Source organism: Emydura macquarii, unplaced genomic scaffold, assembly GCF_026122565.2.
Source record: "Emydura macquarii macquarii isolate MOO-44397 ecotype Brisbane River unplaced genomic scaffold, CSIRO-AGI_Emac_v2 contig_705, whole genome shotgun sequence".
Taxonomy (NCBI): domain Eukaryota; kingdom Metazoa; phylum Chordata; order Testudines; family Chelidae; genus Emydura; species Emydura macquarii.
This window is the reverse complement of record NW_027130842.1, coordinates 11,399,803-11,417,281: the sequence shown is the minus strand read 5'-3', so window position 1 is coordinate 11,417,281 and position 17,479 is coordinate 11,399,803. Positions and strand designations below refer to the sequence as shown.

Below are 17,479 nucleotides of genomic sequence, written 5' to 3'. Positions count from 1 at the left end.
GCCACCTGAGTTCTGCCATTTCCTATCTTTTTAGTTCTTAACTTTGCAACCTTAATAATGGTTCGTTTAACATAGTTGTGTGTGGTTGTGTGTGTAATAATTGATATTTAGCACAATGGGGTCCTGACTTCTAGCACAATAGGTTTGCTTATGAGTAATAGTCATTAGTAGCAATTTAGAAAGTAACAGCAAAATCATCAAATTCTTTAAATATTTTCAAAATATTTTCTTTGCACTAGTTAATCATTAGGAGTGAATTCTTATTTGTCTTGATTCAATCAAAAAAAAAAAAAAAAAAAGTAAGTCTGGAGAAATTATTTTTAAGAGGGGAAAACATTCTTGCCTTTCTGTTTCCCAATGTTGTAGACACTCCCTGGAGGCCTATGTTGCACAGACACTGAAGTCTTGCTGTAGACCAGTATGCCTGCTGTCAAAGTGAGGCAAGCAGGAAGTCCAGCTATCTGGTTTGGTATCACTAGTTTCCTAAAGTATGCTTCAAGTTGTCCTAATTCAAAATTATAATTACCCCCTAAAGAGTCACCTGATTAAATGTACCCAACAGCAGAAAAGGCTTGTTCTACCCCACTGCAATATCTGCCTCTGTATATCCCTGCCTAAGAATCACAAAGTCATTCCTCAAAACAATAATAATTAAACTACATTTCTAGACAACATACAGAACAGTTTCCCTGAATAGTCTCTGTTTTTAAAAGCGTGTCCTAGGGCAAGAGGCAAATGTAGTAAAAATCCTATGCTAACTCCTGTCATTCATTCTTTAACTGTCTAAATATTTCTGCATAAAAATTTACAAAAAAAAACAGGGAACCTCAGCAGGCCTCCAATATCATTTAAAAAATTCACAGTAGCCATTTGCTACAAAGGCCTTTTTTGCCTCTGTCCAAGTTTGGTGCTGTTAGTGTCAAGACCACCCTGGCTTTTCAAAGACTCCTTAGTCTGCCAAATGCTGCCAAAATTCCACATGCTTAAACCATTAAAACCCCCCATTCACCCGCCAACAAGTGAAATTTTACTTTTCTTTACGGGAGATTTAGTTTTCTTTACGGGAGATGGGGTTCCACTTTCGTCCAACTATCCTTATTACTTGGGAAGGAGTTTCTTTGCCCTAATGGGACCCAATCCTTGACAGCTAAACTAAAAATTCCCTAGCCTATTATTTTAACTTTCAATTACTCTGCCAAACCCCCACAAAGCTGTGAAGACTTTTTTTAATTAGATGTTCTAAATTCTTTAGCAGACACTCTCCTGATGAGCAAGTTATAGCACTTTCATAATTTCAGGATGATGTGTCTTATCTACTCGGCATTTGGTGATGCTTAAACTGTTTGTTGCAGGGATTTATTGGCCATTCTAAATTTAACTGGATAATTTATTTCAAGATTATCATTATTTTAGATCCTAGCACCTTGTGTTGTATCGTTTACTGCATGAGTGTGTATAAACGTATGCAGAGACGAATGGGGTAAAGGGAAGAGCAGGCCATGTTTACTGGATCAATCCTGTGTTTACTGAATAATAATTACTGTACATAGGATGACTTGTTTTGTCATATTGCTGTCTTGCTTTAAACCCTTACAAAAAAGAAATCTGAACAACTGATCTTAGTGTGATACCATCAGTCACAGAAAATAATGAAATTCTGCAGGAAAAGACTTGTGTGAGGTGTTTTTTTTGTTTTTTTAAGACATGCATTGGTATTAGCAAAGCTCAATAATCATTTCCCCCTCACTCTTCTAAATCCTATTTGCTTTGTGTCAGTAACAGACCATCTTTTCTTTTCCAGATTAGTAATGTATTTAATATATAGAGCTGCCTAAAGCTACATACTATCGAGTTACCAGACTACACATTCACCTCCTGTGAAATCTTGTTGTTGTAAACCTATACACACAGGTCAGAAGGTCAAACAAACATAGGGGTCATTTTAACAAAGAGGTAAGGAGCTCAGGTACAAAGGTGATAGGCATAGTACAAGAACCTAGACAGAATTACATATAGAGTCCTAAAAGGCAGGCCACAATGATCCTTTCCCTGTAGCTGGAAAGTGACAGCAGAGCATATTTTTTTGCTGGGGGACTGGTGAAACCTCTTTGAAGCTGGGGGGTGCAACAGTTGCCCTTAAGTTCCTTTACAGAATAGATAAAGAAACGATAAGGGCCTCTGCTCAAAATACAGGCCACATGCAAGGCTCGAGTAGGAGTGAACCATATGGATCAAGGGGCTTCCGAGGGTTTGGATACAAAAATGCGGGGGCAGAGAATTAATTGGACTGCAGTTATGTATTAGTCCAGTGTGTGCGCACAAGACAGAAGACACAAAACCAGACAGACAGAGAAGACAGGAGAAAGCAAAGGACAGCCAGGAAAAGATTTGTAGTGTGATCCTGAGGGGGAAAAAAAACAGAGAGATTTTATGTAAAGTGTTGGCTGGAAAGAGGCTTGGAATTGTGAGCAAAGATACGGTGTTCTCTTGTGTGATTGTTACTGCACTCAGGGAAATAGGACTTTGTGTACTCTTTGTACATAAACAGGTAGCACCAAAGAACTACTGGACCCCATCACCAATTTTTCCTCTTAATGGGAGCAACCAACAGGACTGTGAATATATTGGCTAATCGCTTAGGCTACAAGGCATAAAAATATTCAATGAATAGGGCTTTTTGGTTGTTTTTATTACTAGTTAATTAAAATGAGCAGCAACATAGGTTAACCTATCAAAGAAGCTACAGATGGAAGCAAGAATTATGGTGTTGTATGTGTTCATTTATAAAGCTGAAAAGATCTGTAGAAGTTCAAAAGCTTGTCTCTCACCAACCAAAGTTGGTACAATTAAAGATATTACCTTGCCCACCCCCCAATCCCTTTTGTCTCTCTAATATCCTCGGACAACACGGCTGCAACAACACTGCATACATTTATAAAAACATTTTAGTAGGTTTTAGACGAAGTTCCTGGCAAGTTGCCAATGATGCCTGCAGTACTGCAAAGTTTGTGCGACCCTGTTATAAGATCATATGTTTTATGGGTTCTTTTCTTTGTGCACTCCTCTGTAGAACTCTCTTGTGTGATGCAATTAATCAAATTAAGCAATTCTAACCAAGCCTCCTACCTTTACAATGCTTTTTAAATCCTGCACATACGTCCTTTCAGTCTCCAAAATTTCTTGGACAACTCTGTCTACATAGAGGAGCTTTGGACTTGTGGGCTCTGTGACCAGGGATGTAGCACAGTTTTTGTTCGTTCCTTTAGATTCAGTTTTCCTTGGCATACTTGGCCTTTTTTCAAGGCTTTCCTTGGTGTTCTGTTGCTCTGTGGGGTTGTTTCTTTGCAGCTCCTTGCTGGAAAACCGCCTGGCTGGAATCAGCTCTAGTTTTATGGCCCCTGCTTCCTTATCCTGGTTAAACGAACCCAAATGGCTGTTTGAAACGAAGGTCATTCTGCTGCCAAAGGAACAGTGGCTATCCCTGGAGGAGACAGAGGAGGATGTGGAACTAAAGCTGACAGGACGGTCGCTGTCTGACAGTTCCATGGTATTTATTCCACAGTAGTGGAAAGGTCTGTTCCCCTGGCACAAATCTTCCTTTGTTGTTCTGGGGCCAGGACCCTCTGTCACAGCCGGTAAGACATCAAGAGGCAAATGATAGTCATCTGAAAAATAAATAAGTGTTTTCACTGTTACAGCATCTCATAATGCAAAGTCGACAACAAACATCTAAAAACACATATTCACAAAAACACACAACTTAAATACACAAAACGAATGCAAATCTGTTTTTCAACTGAAACAGAAGGATTTGGAAGACTCAATGGTGTTAATGTGGTCTAGCAGTGGCTTTTCATATTGCCATTCAACAGTGGCTTGGTGGCCTGTGTGAAAACAATTTCATGGTCAAATTAGATAAGAAAATGCAGTCTCCACAAAATCAAAGATTTTCCACAGGAAAAATCTTGATTTTGGTGAAAGTTGTATTTTTCATTAGGAAAATTTAAATGAAATATTTCATTGTGGAGCAGTTTGCCTCAAATGGATATATTTGGTTTTTTTTAATCTGAGCCCAAACTTTTAATTTGGACTCAGTGCAACAAAACATTAACCTGCTTTTGCCTATTAGTGCATTGCCTTATGGGAGTCGTAGTTCAGGCCCTGATTCTTTCCTGTGGGCTGAGTTCCTTGGAGGACTACTATCACTGAAAATGCAGTGCAAATTTTCCTCTGGCGTACTTCTATGTGGTGCATCATGGGAGAGAGAGACTGGCCAGGGAGTCTAGCCCATAGGAGAAAATGGGTGCATCAGGGTCTCAAACTACAAATTTTCATGAGGCAATGCACTAATAGGAAAATGCAGTTTAACACAGAAATGGCTCAGTACTAAGTGCTTCAGGTCATTTCAACAAATTGAAACAAATGTTTGGAATATTTAATTATTTTTTAACGTTTCGTTTTGTTTTGATCAAAAACAATTTTTTTTTTAGAATTTCCATTTCATTAAAATTTTTGGAATTAAAATTTGACATTTCAATTTGGAAAGAAAACAAACGCTGAAATGTCCAAATTTTCCATAGGATGGACCTGCTGAATTTCACTCAGCCCTAGTCTTAATTCAGTGGGCAGCTATCTACATTTCAGAAACCAAGCTGTCAGTCTCAATAGACAAGCAAAGAAATAAATGAGCTTGTGAACTGACCCTTCCTATTCTTGTAACTGGTCCCTTCCAGGTCATAACTGCGACACACTGGCAGTGTTGGAAAAATCTTGCACTCCCATTACTTATGCTGCACCTGGGCTGTGAATAGCCGGAACCTCATTCTCCAGAGAATGCCAAACTGGCACCTTTTACAAACAAGCACTAAACTCTTTTAAAAATACATAAATAAGAGTGGATTGCTCTGTCTTGTCTATAATCTGTTCTGCCCTCTGATACATACATGGTAAGGTGACCAGACAAGCAAGTGTGAAAAAATCAACATGGGGGTGGGGGTAATAGGCACCTATATAAGAAAAAGCTCCAAATATCGGGACTGTCCCTATAAAATTGGGACATCTGGTCACCCTAACATAGGAACATCAACCTTGACAGGTACTGGCAGTGTGTATGAGGGGGCAAAATTTGGCAATTAGAGATTAAGGCCTTATATCATCTCATTTACACTGGCTTAACTTCATGCACTTTATACTTGTAAGGAAGAGGAGGATCAGATCTTAAGACTATGTTACCTTCTGCCTTCCCCTCTATTCCTCTTGTGTGTAACATATTATTGCTGTTCTTGAATAAGATAGCAAAAGCAACTCCAAAAGGAACAATGTAAAGCAAAGATATTTCTTGCAGCAAAATATTTAAACTGAAGAGAAAATTTACTTTTTCCAGGTGGGCAGCAAAAAAATATTCACACCCTTATTGATTTTGTTAAGAAAAAAGTATGCATTTTTGTTAGTGGTCTGAGATCACCTTACAAATTCAGTTCGAAATTAGAAGCTAGCTGTTCAGAGTTAGATCCTCTTGAAAAATGCACAGGATAAATAAGGTAACAGGGATACCCTTCCCCTAACTGATCATAAAATAGGTTGCTAAAGTACATGACAAAGAACACCTGATCAGCTGCCTTTGGTTGGAAGATAAAAGGTTCCTGTTTCATTCAATCACTTCATACTTTTCCTGTTTCGCTGATATGTTGTCTGGTTTTCAGATAACATGAAGGTATTAATAAATAATGTTTGCTTCACAAATATTTGTGCAGCTGATTAATATAAAAATATATATAATTTGGGTCAGTAAAATTGAAGTTGTAAGAAATCCTAGTAGTAATTAAAAAAAAAAAAAAAAAAAAATTTACAGCCACAAGGTATAAGTAACACGGCTTTTTAAAGCTTCCATAATGTTCTCTTTGCTTGCTTTACAACAATTTAATGGCCTATAAAACAACAAGGCTTAGCTGAAGTAGTTAAAATGCACTTGCTCTTAAAAGCCTACAGAAGCGTAACCTTTGCAAACACAACAGAGTTCAGGGCATCTGAAAGCAGTTACCTGTACAAGGACACATTTGGCCAAAGATTATCAGTTTTCACAAAAGTCACTGAAGGTAAATATACAGCACCATGTAAAAGTATGCTACTGACTGGTACACAAAGTTCACCAGGCAAACCATTTACCCCTTAAAGATCTTGTTCTGTTTTATCCTTCCTCCTGCTCCCCTGAAACTAGTTTTTTCTTTAATTAAAACTCTTAGTACTTTTACAGCCAAGTGTACTCTGCCATTTTGCTTTTTTTTTTTTTTTTTTTTAAATCAATAGGTAAGGCTTGCTTGAAACGGATTCCAAGGTCTACAAAAAGTTTGTGAATCTCAGGAAAATTATATGACAAATTTGATTGGAGTTCTTAGCTTAAAACAAAATCAGAAAGCAGATTTGTTTCCAGTGTTTCTGTATTCTATTACAAACATTTTGCACAGCATCTGCTTTTAAGTTTTGCTTAGCATAAACCTAGAGACAAGCACTAATGAAAACCGGATCTGAATGCCACTGAATTTCTGTTCTACCAACAGCCATCACCAGATATCTGAATATCTCCCAAGTTTTTATAAATGTATCCCCACAAAACCCTTGTGAGGTGGAAAAGCATTATCCCCATTTTACAGATGGGAACAAAGGAACATAGAAATTAATCCATTTGTCCAAGGGCACATGAAGAGTGTGTTGGAAAAGCCCAGGAAGTGAAAGCACTCCAGTGCCATAACTACAAGCCCACTCTTTCTCCCTTACTGAAGTTCAGATTTCTCCTTTTCTTGCTTGGGCCAATCTTCATTACAAATACCTCTTCTATGGATTGCCCAAATTGTCTACTCTAAGTGGCAAAATAATCTCTAACATGTTAACAATGGAAAAAAATCACCATCCCAATAAAGATTTGTCTAATATAATAATCCCAATGATTTAACTGTGTACACCTCAAAGAACATTGTGACCTCCCTCAAAACCTTGTTTCCCTCAAACATAATGAGGAAGTTAATTTTTCAAACATGCTGAAGGTCTGGGTTTATGGAGTTGCTGAGTGCCCCCGGTTCCCAATGACATCATCTGGATATCACATGGGTGCTCTGTACTTCTGGGGCAAAAAAGGCTCTAATCTTTTACTTACATAATTGTAGTTCATACAAGATCTTCTGAGACATATATACTTACATAAGTTTTGTACTCTTTCACCTACATTTGACCCAATGCATTACCTGTTATTGTGTTATATGTTTTGATGTTTACTGAAACTTTTGCAACAAGTAAAAAATAACAGATCTTTTGGAAGGGTTGAATAACGGTATTTAACTTGTGTTCTGAAAAGCTACCAACCTGAAATTTGCATACTTAATTAAGGAATAACAATAATTACTTATTAGTTCAGCACAGAAAGGAGGATAATTACATGTTTGTCCACACTCTTGAGGAAATGTGCTTCAGGACCAAGGGTTTTCTTGTTCATTGCTTTCCATTAATTTAGTTAGGCTTCCAACAACTTTGGCTGACTCACAGTGAAACAACATTTAACCCACCTGCTCCTCCCCAACAGGAGATTTTTAATTAATAAAAACATTGATGTGCATATTTTATAACAGTGCATGGTGAAAAATACATTCATTCCACACCAACAGGCAACTGTGATACTAGTTACAATGCTTAGTAAAACTACATATAAAGCAAACATCTTACCATGACTGTTTTCAGTGTGCATTTATCGAAAATTTCTTGCTCAGATATACCAGCTATCAACTGCTGTGTTTCTTTAATATGTAATTCTCTATATGTTTGAATAGATGTATTTACAACTGTGAGACGTTCTCCTTTCATTTTTTCTATTTCAAATGCCATAAGCCACATTTTTGGCTGTTCTGAAAACCCTCCACTAAATTATAAAATATACAATAGTGTAATGCAATTTGAGATACAAACAAAAAGTAAGCCTTTGAATACGGGTTTTTATTACTCCATGTTTGTTGCATGTGATTTTATAGATATATTACATACACACACCGATGACCAGCAACTTGAATTTTACCATTTAGAATTTGCAGTGTTGCCTTTCTGCTGGTATGGAAATTAAGTTTAAGTTATAATCTACACAATTACGGTTTGCAGAAATCAGTCTTTACTTCAGATGCTCTGAAAGTTCAGCTGAATAAAAAAGACAAGACTATAGTATGTCTTTCTATTCTTAATTATAATTTTGTTTAAAAGCTTTTAATAAAAAGGAATTGGTCCATGCTATATGTGCACTTAGTAGAAGTTTTACTCTACCAACCTGCTAAATATATTAAATTTTAGCATCATCTGGAATTAAACACACACACACACACACACACACACACACACACACACACACACACACACACACACACACACACACACACACACACGCTGTAAAGTTTCCTGTTTGAAAAAAGGAATAAAATTTACTACATCAAAAACACACACACTGCAATGATGCCACTATGTTATTCTTTACAAGAATACATTCCTCTGATGGAGGCATTCTCTGCTATGAATATTAGTAAAGTGAAGAACAGTCCTTTGGGGGAAAAAATTGACCATCCTATAAAGTATTCAATTTTTGGCAAATTCAACTTTTAGCTTTTACTTCATTACTGAACCCTTAATATAAATGTGCATTTCCATAAACACAGTAACATCTACAATTTAACACTCTGCGTATAAAATCACACTGGAAAGACAGTACTTGCACCATATAATATTGTGGATTCACTCATAACCCTCCCGTACAACAGCTATCCAAGTACTTTAACTGAACTTTGAGCAACAGAAATCCCATTTATTAGAAATCACAACGAAAGGGGAGGAAACAAAATCCATCAACTAGCTTGCCTCCATAAATTAATCTCCCAACTCTGTCATATTTAAAGTAGAATAGCCTTCTGTCATATCAGAGCACACTAATGTCCCAGAACATTGTTGTGAAGGAAAATCCTCTGCGACAGTATCTCACCACTGTGGAATGTCTCTGGCTCCTTACACAGTGAATGAACAAGTTCCTCTCTGTATTTCAAATGCTCTGTGAACAACTCGCAACCTACCTGTGTAACAGAAAATAAATGCATCCTCTGCCTTCAGCTGCTCCAGAATTACCTCACTGAGCACTTAGGTAAAATGAGAAGCTCTTACCAGTCTGTACAACTCCTTCGGTAGAAATATTGCATGAGTCAGCTTTTCTATATAAAAACCCTATACACAAAGGCTTCACAGAAACCAGATTCACAACTTTCTCACTGCTTTTTTCCCCAGTGTACCCACCACAGTCTTCAGCATCGCTAAGAGCTTTAAATGAAACATGACATCATTCAATTCAAGGACAGGACAATAGACACCACTGTGGGTAACTTTAAAATGCACACTTCACTGAGCAACACCCTGGAACTTCTATTCTTTCAGACACAAGACTGTAAAAACATCAAATCCAACCCACACTTCCACACTGTCTCTTAAGCTTCACCCTTTGATTCATTAGATGATATTGATAACCATGGAAAAGAAATAAATCAACTTAATGGTACTGGTTAATCCCTCTGTGCCAGAAATTCACGTGAAGTTGTGCTGCTAATTAAATAGGATCGTTTTGGATCATATGTTGGCTCTACATCAGGTCTAGAAAATATTTTAAAGTGAGTTTGTAAAATCTTAACATTTTTAGAGTTAAGAGCTTTTTAAAGAACAATATTAAACCCACAAAACAACTGGTCAGCACTGGATTGTGGTCATGCAGGACAGGACAGAAAGAAGCTTAGTTAAGGGACAGGGAGAATCAGACAGGAAAAAATATGGGGAGGGAAGAGAGAGAAAGAATGAAGAAAGTAAGCACAAGAAAAGGTAAATTAGTAGAAAAAATAAAAACAAAACAAGAACAAAAACACTGAGAAGGAGGATAAGCAGAATTACAAGATGAGAAGAACAAGAAATAAGATATGACTCAGATCAGGGGAATATTTTTGGCCATACAAATTAACAGAGGGTACAAAACAGTGAGCTGGGAGTGGGACAAAGCATTAAAGGGAGCACAGCTGGATACATGCTGTTATCGCTGTTGTTGCCCTTTACTGTGGTATGTGTGGATTTTATTCTGGAATGGGAGAGGGAAGAAGGTGATGTTGGTGTTGCCTGGCTGAGAAGAAGAAGATGAAGAATGTGGGCAGTGCTTTTCTCTTCCTCCAATGTATACCTTCCTGTGGCCAGAATGTCTCCTGCCTTAGTCCCATACTCTACTCCCACCGTGACAGGGATCCCAAATCTTCCACATTGCAAGTATTCCTGGCTCATCACCTTTGCAGGATTTAGTGTTCTCAATGTACGGTCAACAGAAGCTTTACCTGTTCTCAAATTGCTTGAGAGTTCTATAGTGCCACTCATTCTCTAGTTCTGCCTGCACTGGATAACTAGCCCTAGAAAGAGCATTTAAACACTGAATAACAACACCACTTTGCATTGGCCTAGTGGGGAGAGTGAAGAAAAACTGCAAAACTGAATATCCAGGAAGGTGAATTTTTCACCCACCTCCTATGGGAGGAAGAGATGTTATTCCATGCCACACTCTTAAGGGCCAGCAGAAATCAGCTGAGTTTCCAGCAAGTGGCACCTAATTCTCAGGACTGGCAATGGAGAACGTATCTATGGCAGAAGGCCCAACTCTGGTCTGCATGGGATGTAGTAGCCTTTACACCATCTCTGAAGCCACTCCTTGTGTTCAGAATTCCTACCCACTCCTTGTGCCTCAAAAGACCTCTGTCTCCATTTAAATGTTTACTCTAAAGCCATGGATCATTTTCATCTGCACCTACTGCTCTGCCAGGGTGAGGCTCCCTTTGGTCTAACAGGGTAGCCCATCTGCTTATGAGCCATGAGGGATACCAGGTAGGCTCCATCAGTACAAGGAAACATGAACCCAAATGCTCAAAAGTCATCAGACTGATAAAGAGAACTCCACATTTTAAAAAAACCTTATTATTTGTACGACAAGTTCATGATTTTTTGGATGCTTGTAGTTAGCTGTGTCCCGTCCCCCCCCCAACCCTTTCCCTATCTTTTCTATTTGGGTTGTGAACTCTCTGGGGCAGGGATTATCTTTTGCTATGCTTGTATACTGCCTAGCACAATGGGACCATCAGTTGGTGTCATTCGGAGTGACCGTAATACAAAATAATAATAATATACTCACAAAGTGAAAAGACTGCTAAGTCCCTTAACATTTACCCACAAAAATCTTCCGGTTTGATCTGGGCACAGTGGGGGCTGACAGGGTGCCAATAGTAGCTCCTTGATTCTCAGTGATTTGGCTCAGGCATAAATTAAATCTGCCCCCCTTGTAGTTTTAATTTATGCTGCTGGCCTAAGGTCCATCAAGTACCTAACACCAGCAAGAAAACGGGTGCAGCAGATCCCACTTCTGTCATACCTCTTGTACCTCCTGCACACATCCATTTGCTTTGCTGCCCCTGAAAAACACCCACTGCCTGGCATAAGGGAAAGCAGGGGAGATTCACCTTACACAAGAATCTTTGGCCATTTAAAATTAACTTTGTACTGCATAAATAAACTTGATGAATTGGAGAATCCATCCCTTAGTTTATACCATATTATTAAAATATTTATGACACTAATAAAGTTCATAGAAGTGGCAGAGAAGGGTAGCTGGGATGATGGGGTAGGAAGTGATTTGTATACCAGTCCATGTTCCGTTTCATTTGATTTTTTGCTGCGTTGTCTTTAGGACGGTTACAGGGGGTTTTTCTGTGAAGCTTTCAGAGGCCTTTGGGTTTGAGTGCCATAAAAATCGTATAACTAAACCATAATCAAGTATGATAAAAATATTACATTTTTTCATTTCAAAACAAAGCCTTGGCTCTAAACTTAATCAGTAAATTGAGTTAATAGAAGCTGGGGTGATGTCATGCTATAATTCATGATTAGCTAAGAATTTACTGAAAATAAAAAATAGATCCCCCTTCAACAACATTAAAAAACCCATAATTCAACAGTAAGAGTATGCTCAGGCTCAAGTTCTTCTGTAGGACACTCTGACACCCTCACTGAAAGTGCAGTGTAATGTATTAATAACTCTCTGCAATGCAGTAGCTATTTAATCCATATACAGCACTGCAGAGATTTCTAACAAAAGAGACATATCACGTGCTGCTGATGCATTGCAACACAAGTAAAGTGCATGCATCTAACAGTCCATTTACAGGCCTTTCAAAAATATGATTCAGCCTCGTTTTGAATGTATTGTGGAAAAACAATACATATGGCACATTATTGTTAGTACATCTGCAGCCTAGTTTAAACTAAACCATTTTCATACAGGTACATACACAAGAGTAAATACCTCACTCTCTCTAAAGTAGATTGTAGCAGTGGTTCTGAACCAGGGGTACGCGTACCCTGGGGGTACACAGAGCTATTCCAGGGGGGTGCATCAACTCATCCAGATATTTGCCTAGTTTTACAAACAGCTACCTAAAAAGCTCTAGCGAAGTCAGCACAAACTAAAATTTCATAAGCAATGACTTGTTTATACTACTCTATACACAGAATTGTAAGTACAATATTTATTATTCCAAATTATTTATTTTATAATCATATGGTAAAAATGAGAAAGTAAGCAATTTTTCAGTAATAGCGCGCTGTTACACTTTTGTATTTTTGTCTGATTTTGTAAGTAAGCAGTTTATAAAGTCAGATGAAACTTGGGGTATGCAAGACAAATCAGACTCCTGAAAGGGGTACAGTAATCGGGAAAGGTTGAGAGCCAGTGGATTACAGTACAGTTAGCAAAGCTTTTATATTCCTTTCTTCCTCACCTGGCATTCAATGCAGTAGATTAATGGTAAAATGTTTGACAGGATGCTGCTTGAATTCTTAACAAGTACCTATATTTCAAAACTTTTATAGCATTACATTAATGGTAATACTCCTTTATTCATAGTCCCTTTACTCACAGCCCAGTACTACAGAAGGAAATGCACAGTTGCTATGTTGTTAGAAGACACACCTTCCTAGCCTACATTACATCATTATAACTGTGACCGGACATAATTTCTTTCTTTCATTTTCCCCTCCCTTGTTCAGTCTACTGCTCTTTGCAAAACCCCTACCATGCTGATAAAGCATTGATTATCTGCATGTTCAGTCTCATTTCAACCAGGCTAAAATGTTGCTGCAGTTCGCAACCTTTCAAGTTCCACTATGGTAGCATTAGGTACAGGAATTCTTGCTTGTCACTCCATACACAAACACAACACACTTGGTTCCCTTATTCTGCCCATAATTTTCTGAGATTAAATTAATTCTTGACTATGAAAAGGCATTTCAGAATTTTAGATGTCAAACAATAAATGCACTCTAAAAAAGCATCAACCTTTTCAATAATTGCATTTAGCAGCTTTAACAAGTAATTCTTAAGGAGAATAATTTTTCTGTAAAATAATCTAACTATAGTAAGAAAAACCTAATTACACCACCAAGAAAATGGTCTTTCCCTGGAACTCATCTCTCACATTGTAACTTTGGGAAATTCAGAACTAAAAACATAACAGATACTGCTAACCATCAAAAAGCAGGTTTTTTAAAATGTTGTCAACTTTTATGCTCTTCCACTAAAAAGAGGCAACCATCCCTAAACAAGTGCTTTGAAATAGCCGCCTTTCTTGAAAGTTAGATTTGGGGCAGAGGTGAGTTGCAGTGGAATTTAAAGTTGGTCCCAGTTTCCAGCTAAATTATTTCACTAATTGGTTTTGAACTGGAAGCACTTTCTAGAAGCCTCTGCATCTCAGAATGCTTGGTGATTGAAACAGTATTGAAGTAATTTATTGAAGTAATAAAATTGTCAGTAGCAACAGTAAAAATTCTTGCCTTTGAACTTCCTGTCTAATTCTAACTTGGACCAAAAAAACCAAAAACAGCTTGCACTTTTACTTGTTTGGGAGGAAGGATGGCCCTGTTCTTAAGTCACAGGTGTGGGAATCAGGAAATATGGATTCTGTTCCCTCTTAGGGCTGCCCTACACTATAGAGTTTTGTAAACAAAAGGCAGAGTTTGGCAGCAAAAATGGTGAACACACTATAATGCTCCCTCCACTGACAAAACTCCCCTGCTTGGGCGACAAAATAAAACTACCTTGATGAGCGGCATAGAGATTTTTGTGGCAAAGTTAGAGCAACGAAGTGTCAGTGTAGACGCTGTGTGCCCTAATTGGGCTTCAGGAGCTATCCCAATGCCCACACTTACCACTCTGCTCACTATTTTGAACTCTACTGCACTACCAGTGCCCTGCATTCCAGCTACACAGGCTTGCCTCCCTCTGCTTTCAAAGCCCCAGGAAGATTTGAAATTGATCAGTGTGGAGAGCTCACACAGCTACTGCCCAGCTGAGCATGCTGGCTCCTGGCAGCAAAGGGGCTCCTGCCTGGACTACAGGGGAGAGGGTGGATCACTGGGTCTGTGGGGAGACGAGGCTATGGGAGAACTCAGAGGGAATCAATCCTGTTCTCCTACGGCAGGCATGCAGGCAGCTTGGACTGCTGCTGGGGGAGGAAGGGCAAGAGACTGCTGGTGTGCTGTGCAGAGCCAGGGAGGGAGGTGGGGCTGATGTCAGGGTGTTCCCTTTCCCCCACACCAGAGTACAGGTCTCCGCTGAGCTGGGGTGGAGGGGACACCAGCTGTCTGTGCACCAGCTTCTGCCTCAAGATTGGTTGCCTCCAGCTGCTGTCTGAACTTAAAGAAACAGTGTGCAGACATACTCATTGTCCCCCAACACACACACACACACACACACACACACACACACACACTTCCCCTCTCCTCCCACTCACACACGTCTGGGGGCTTCTTGTGGTCAGCAATGGCAGTCTGGCTGACAGGGCAGTTGAAAAGCAGCTGTTATTCTAGTCGGATGCCCTTGGAACATGTGAGGCTGTGACTGGCCCATGAGGCATTGCAAACCCTTCCCAAAGCACCTGCTTGCAGTTGTAGAGTGGGATAGCTACCCACAGTGCACTGTTCCCTGTGTCAATGCAAGAATTGGCAGTGTGAATACACTCCACTGACACAAGGAGCATAGCGAGGACATGCAACAGCGGTTTCATTACAGCAGTGGCCGTACTCCGGCAAAACCTGTGTTGCCAAAACTCTGTAGTGTAGACAAAGCTTCAGTCACAGACTCACTCTGTTACCTTAGGTAAATCACTTAACTTCTCTATGCCTAATCTACTGAAAGGGGATAATGCTTTCTTAATTTGCAGGTTTTTAATTAGGGCATGTTCCAAAGCTCATTGAAGTTGGATGGAGTTTTTCCAATGACTGATAAATAAACCAGGCCCTTTGTAAATGTTTCCAAATGACCGTGAGATTTTTGGAATGGAAGATGCTATAAAAGTTCAAAGTACTATTATGAATTGCTATAGCAAAAAATTTAAAATTCAGATTTTTGCCAATATGGCAATTAAGATAAGAATACAGTTTTCCCAATTAATTGCTATGTGTAATTTTAATTGGAAGAAATGTCTGGGCAGGTATTCTGCAAACCATTTTTTAAAAAGAAAACTTTGTGGGCACAAATTCCTAAATCTCAGTCTACACTGTCACTTATGTTGGTGCAATTTATGTCACTCAGAGGTGTGAATAAGCCACCCCCGAGCAACATAAGCACCAGTATGGACAGCACTAGGTCAGTGGGAGAGTGTCTCCTGCTGACATAGCTACCACCGCTCGTTGAAGGTGGATTAATTATGTCATCTAGAGAGTTCTCTCTCATTGCCATAGAGCAGCTACACGAGACCATTTACAGTGGCACAGCTGCATTGGTACAGCTGCGCTGATGTAAACTCTCTGTTGTAGACATGGCCTAAGCGGCACAGAACCCCCACTTCCTTTCCACAACATACATATGGGTACTTTATACAGACTTTGTCCAAAAGTCTAACTGAATAGCAACAAAGTGGCTGGCCATATCAGAAGGTCAATCTGTTCTCAGTACTAGCATGCAAGAGAGCTACAGCTTGTTAATCATCGGTATTTTTCAGTCAGAAGCCAACCCTCACGTCCACTTTGTTGTTGATCCTGGAAAGTCCATTTAACACCCTGACCTTCCCCTTAACTCCTTTGGTAGTCTCTTCTGTGTTGTCATTGAGCTTTAACGTGTCCCCGTGAAATCTGTTTCATTAAAAATAAATGGATCAGCATCACAGAAGTGTGTTCAAAGAGGTAAGGAAGCGAATATGCATATGTTTGGCTCACCACTGCTTGAGGAAGTTGCTCTGAAAATATCTATAATGTTTAATACAGCAAGGCTTCATATTACTTTTTACCACTATTATTATTTCTTGCAGGCAAATCATTGAAAACAACAATTCTTAGGGTATAAACAATAATTTCCTCACAGCTTTGCATTCATTTGTTGTAACTAATAAACAAGAAAGAACATGACCTTAGAAGATCAGTGCCACAGCATCCACATGCAGATTACATTAATACTTACAATAACCCCAATAGCTAAGATTAAGAACTCCAGGATTCACGCTTCAAAGTAGGAGATTACAGGGCAGCAAGTAAACAGATTAAAATCCTAGATTTCATTAAATTGAGCATTTGATGTAAAACTCAGGAACTGCTCAGTTGAATCCTTCTGCCAAGAGTATTCATCTGAACTTTCTTACAAAAACAAAGAGCTTTCTGGCTAAAATCAAGCAAATCATCTTAATATCAAATACACCTTCTATGCAGGGACTATATCCCTCCTTTGCAGACAGCTACAAGCAATTATTGTATGGGTCTTTTATTTCCACGATCCTCTGAAAAGGGGCACACATTTTAAGAGACCTTTACTTTAAATGCACACAACACATTTTTTCCTCACTGTGTTATAGGGTGACTTGGCAAAGGGTATCTTAAAAATTCTAGTGGCAATCTGATTTTTTATTTATTTATTTATTTTAATATTTTTCAATCCTGGAAAACCAAAACAAACAAAAAATTAGACATTACAAAGGAAGAAGAAAACCCTGAAATTATCTGGTTCATAAAAAATATACTACCCCAAGTTATGGGATGGTATCGGGTCAGAGAAAATCCAGTTAAAATGTTTAGGAAATGTGTCACATGACAAATGCGTGAAACTGTCTTCTCTCTGCTTCATTTACTCCAATGATAATTACATTCTACACCTTACTACTTTTTTGTCACATTTCTCAAACATAATAAAAACATTTATTTTAAATTAGAAGGTATACACTAGTCCAGATAAGCAAAGCATTTAAGTGTATGTAAATAACATTCAAGTTTGCCCATACACTGAATAACTGAATTTATAGCTAACAGTATTCAGTAAACAAGCAATCAAAAAGCATCCAAGCGTTCAATTTGTTAGCAGAGTGCTGAGCAACTTGATTTTAAGTTCCTATTGAAATCCCTCTTATTA

General features: G+C 38.6%; 1 protein-coding gene across 5 annotated transcripts in view; it reads right to left on the bottom strand.

Moving 5' to 3' along the window:
- The window catches only part of PLEKHG1 (pleckstrin homology and RhoGEF domain containing G1), a 187,458-nt gene that overhangs the window by 65,911 nt on the left and 104,068 nt on the right, over nucleotides 1-17,479 (bottom strand). For all 5 annotated transcript variants that reach the window (XM_067542403.1, XM_067542401.1, XM_067542405.1 and 2 more), the window contains one exon: nucleotides 3,127-3,665. In XM_067542403.1, the coding sequence (XP_067398504.1) occupies nucleotides 3,127-3,665 (539 nt within the window). The remainder of the gene's footprint in view (nucleotides 1-3,126; nucleotides 3,666-17,479) is intronic.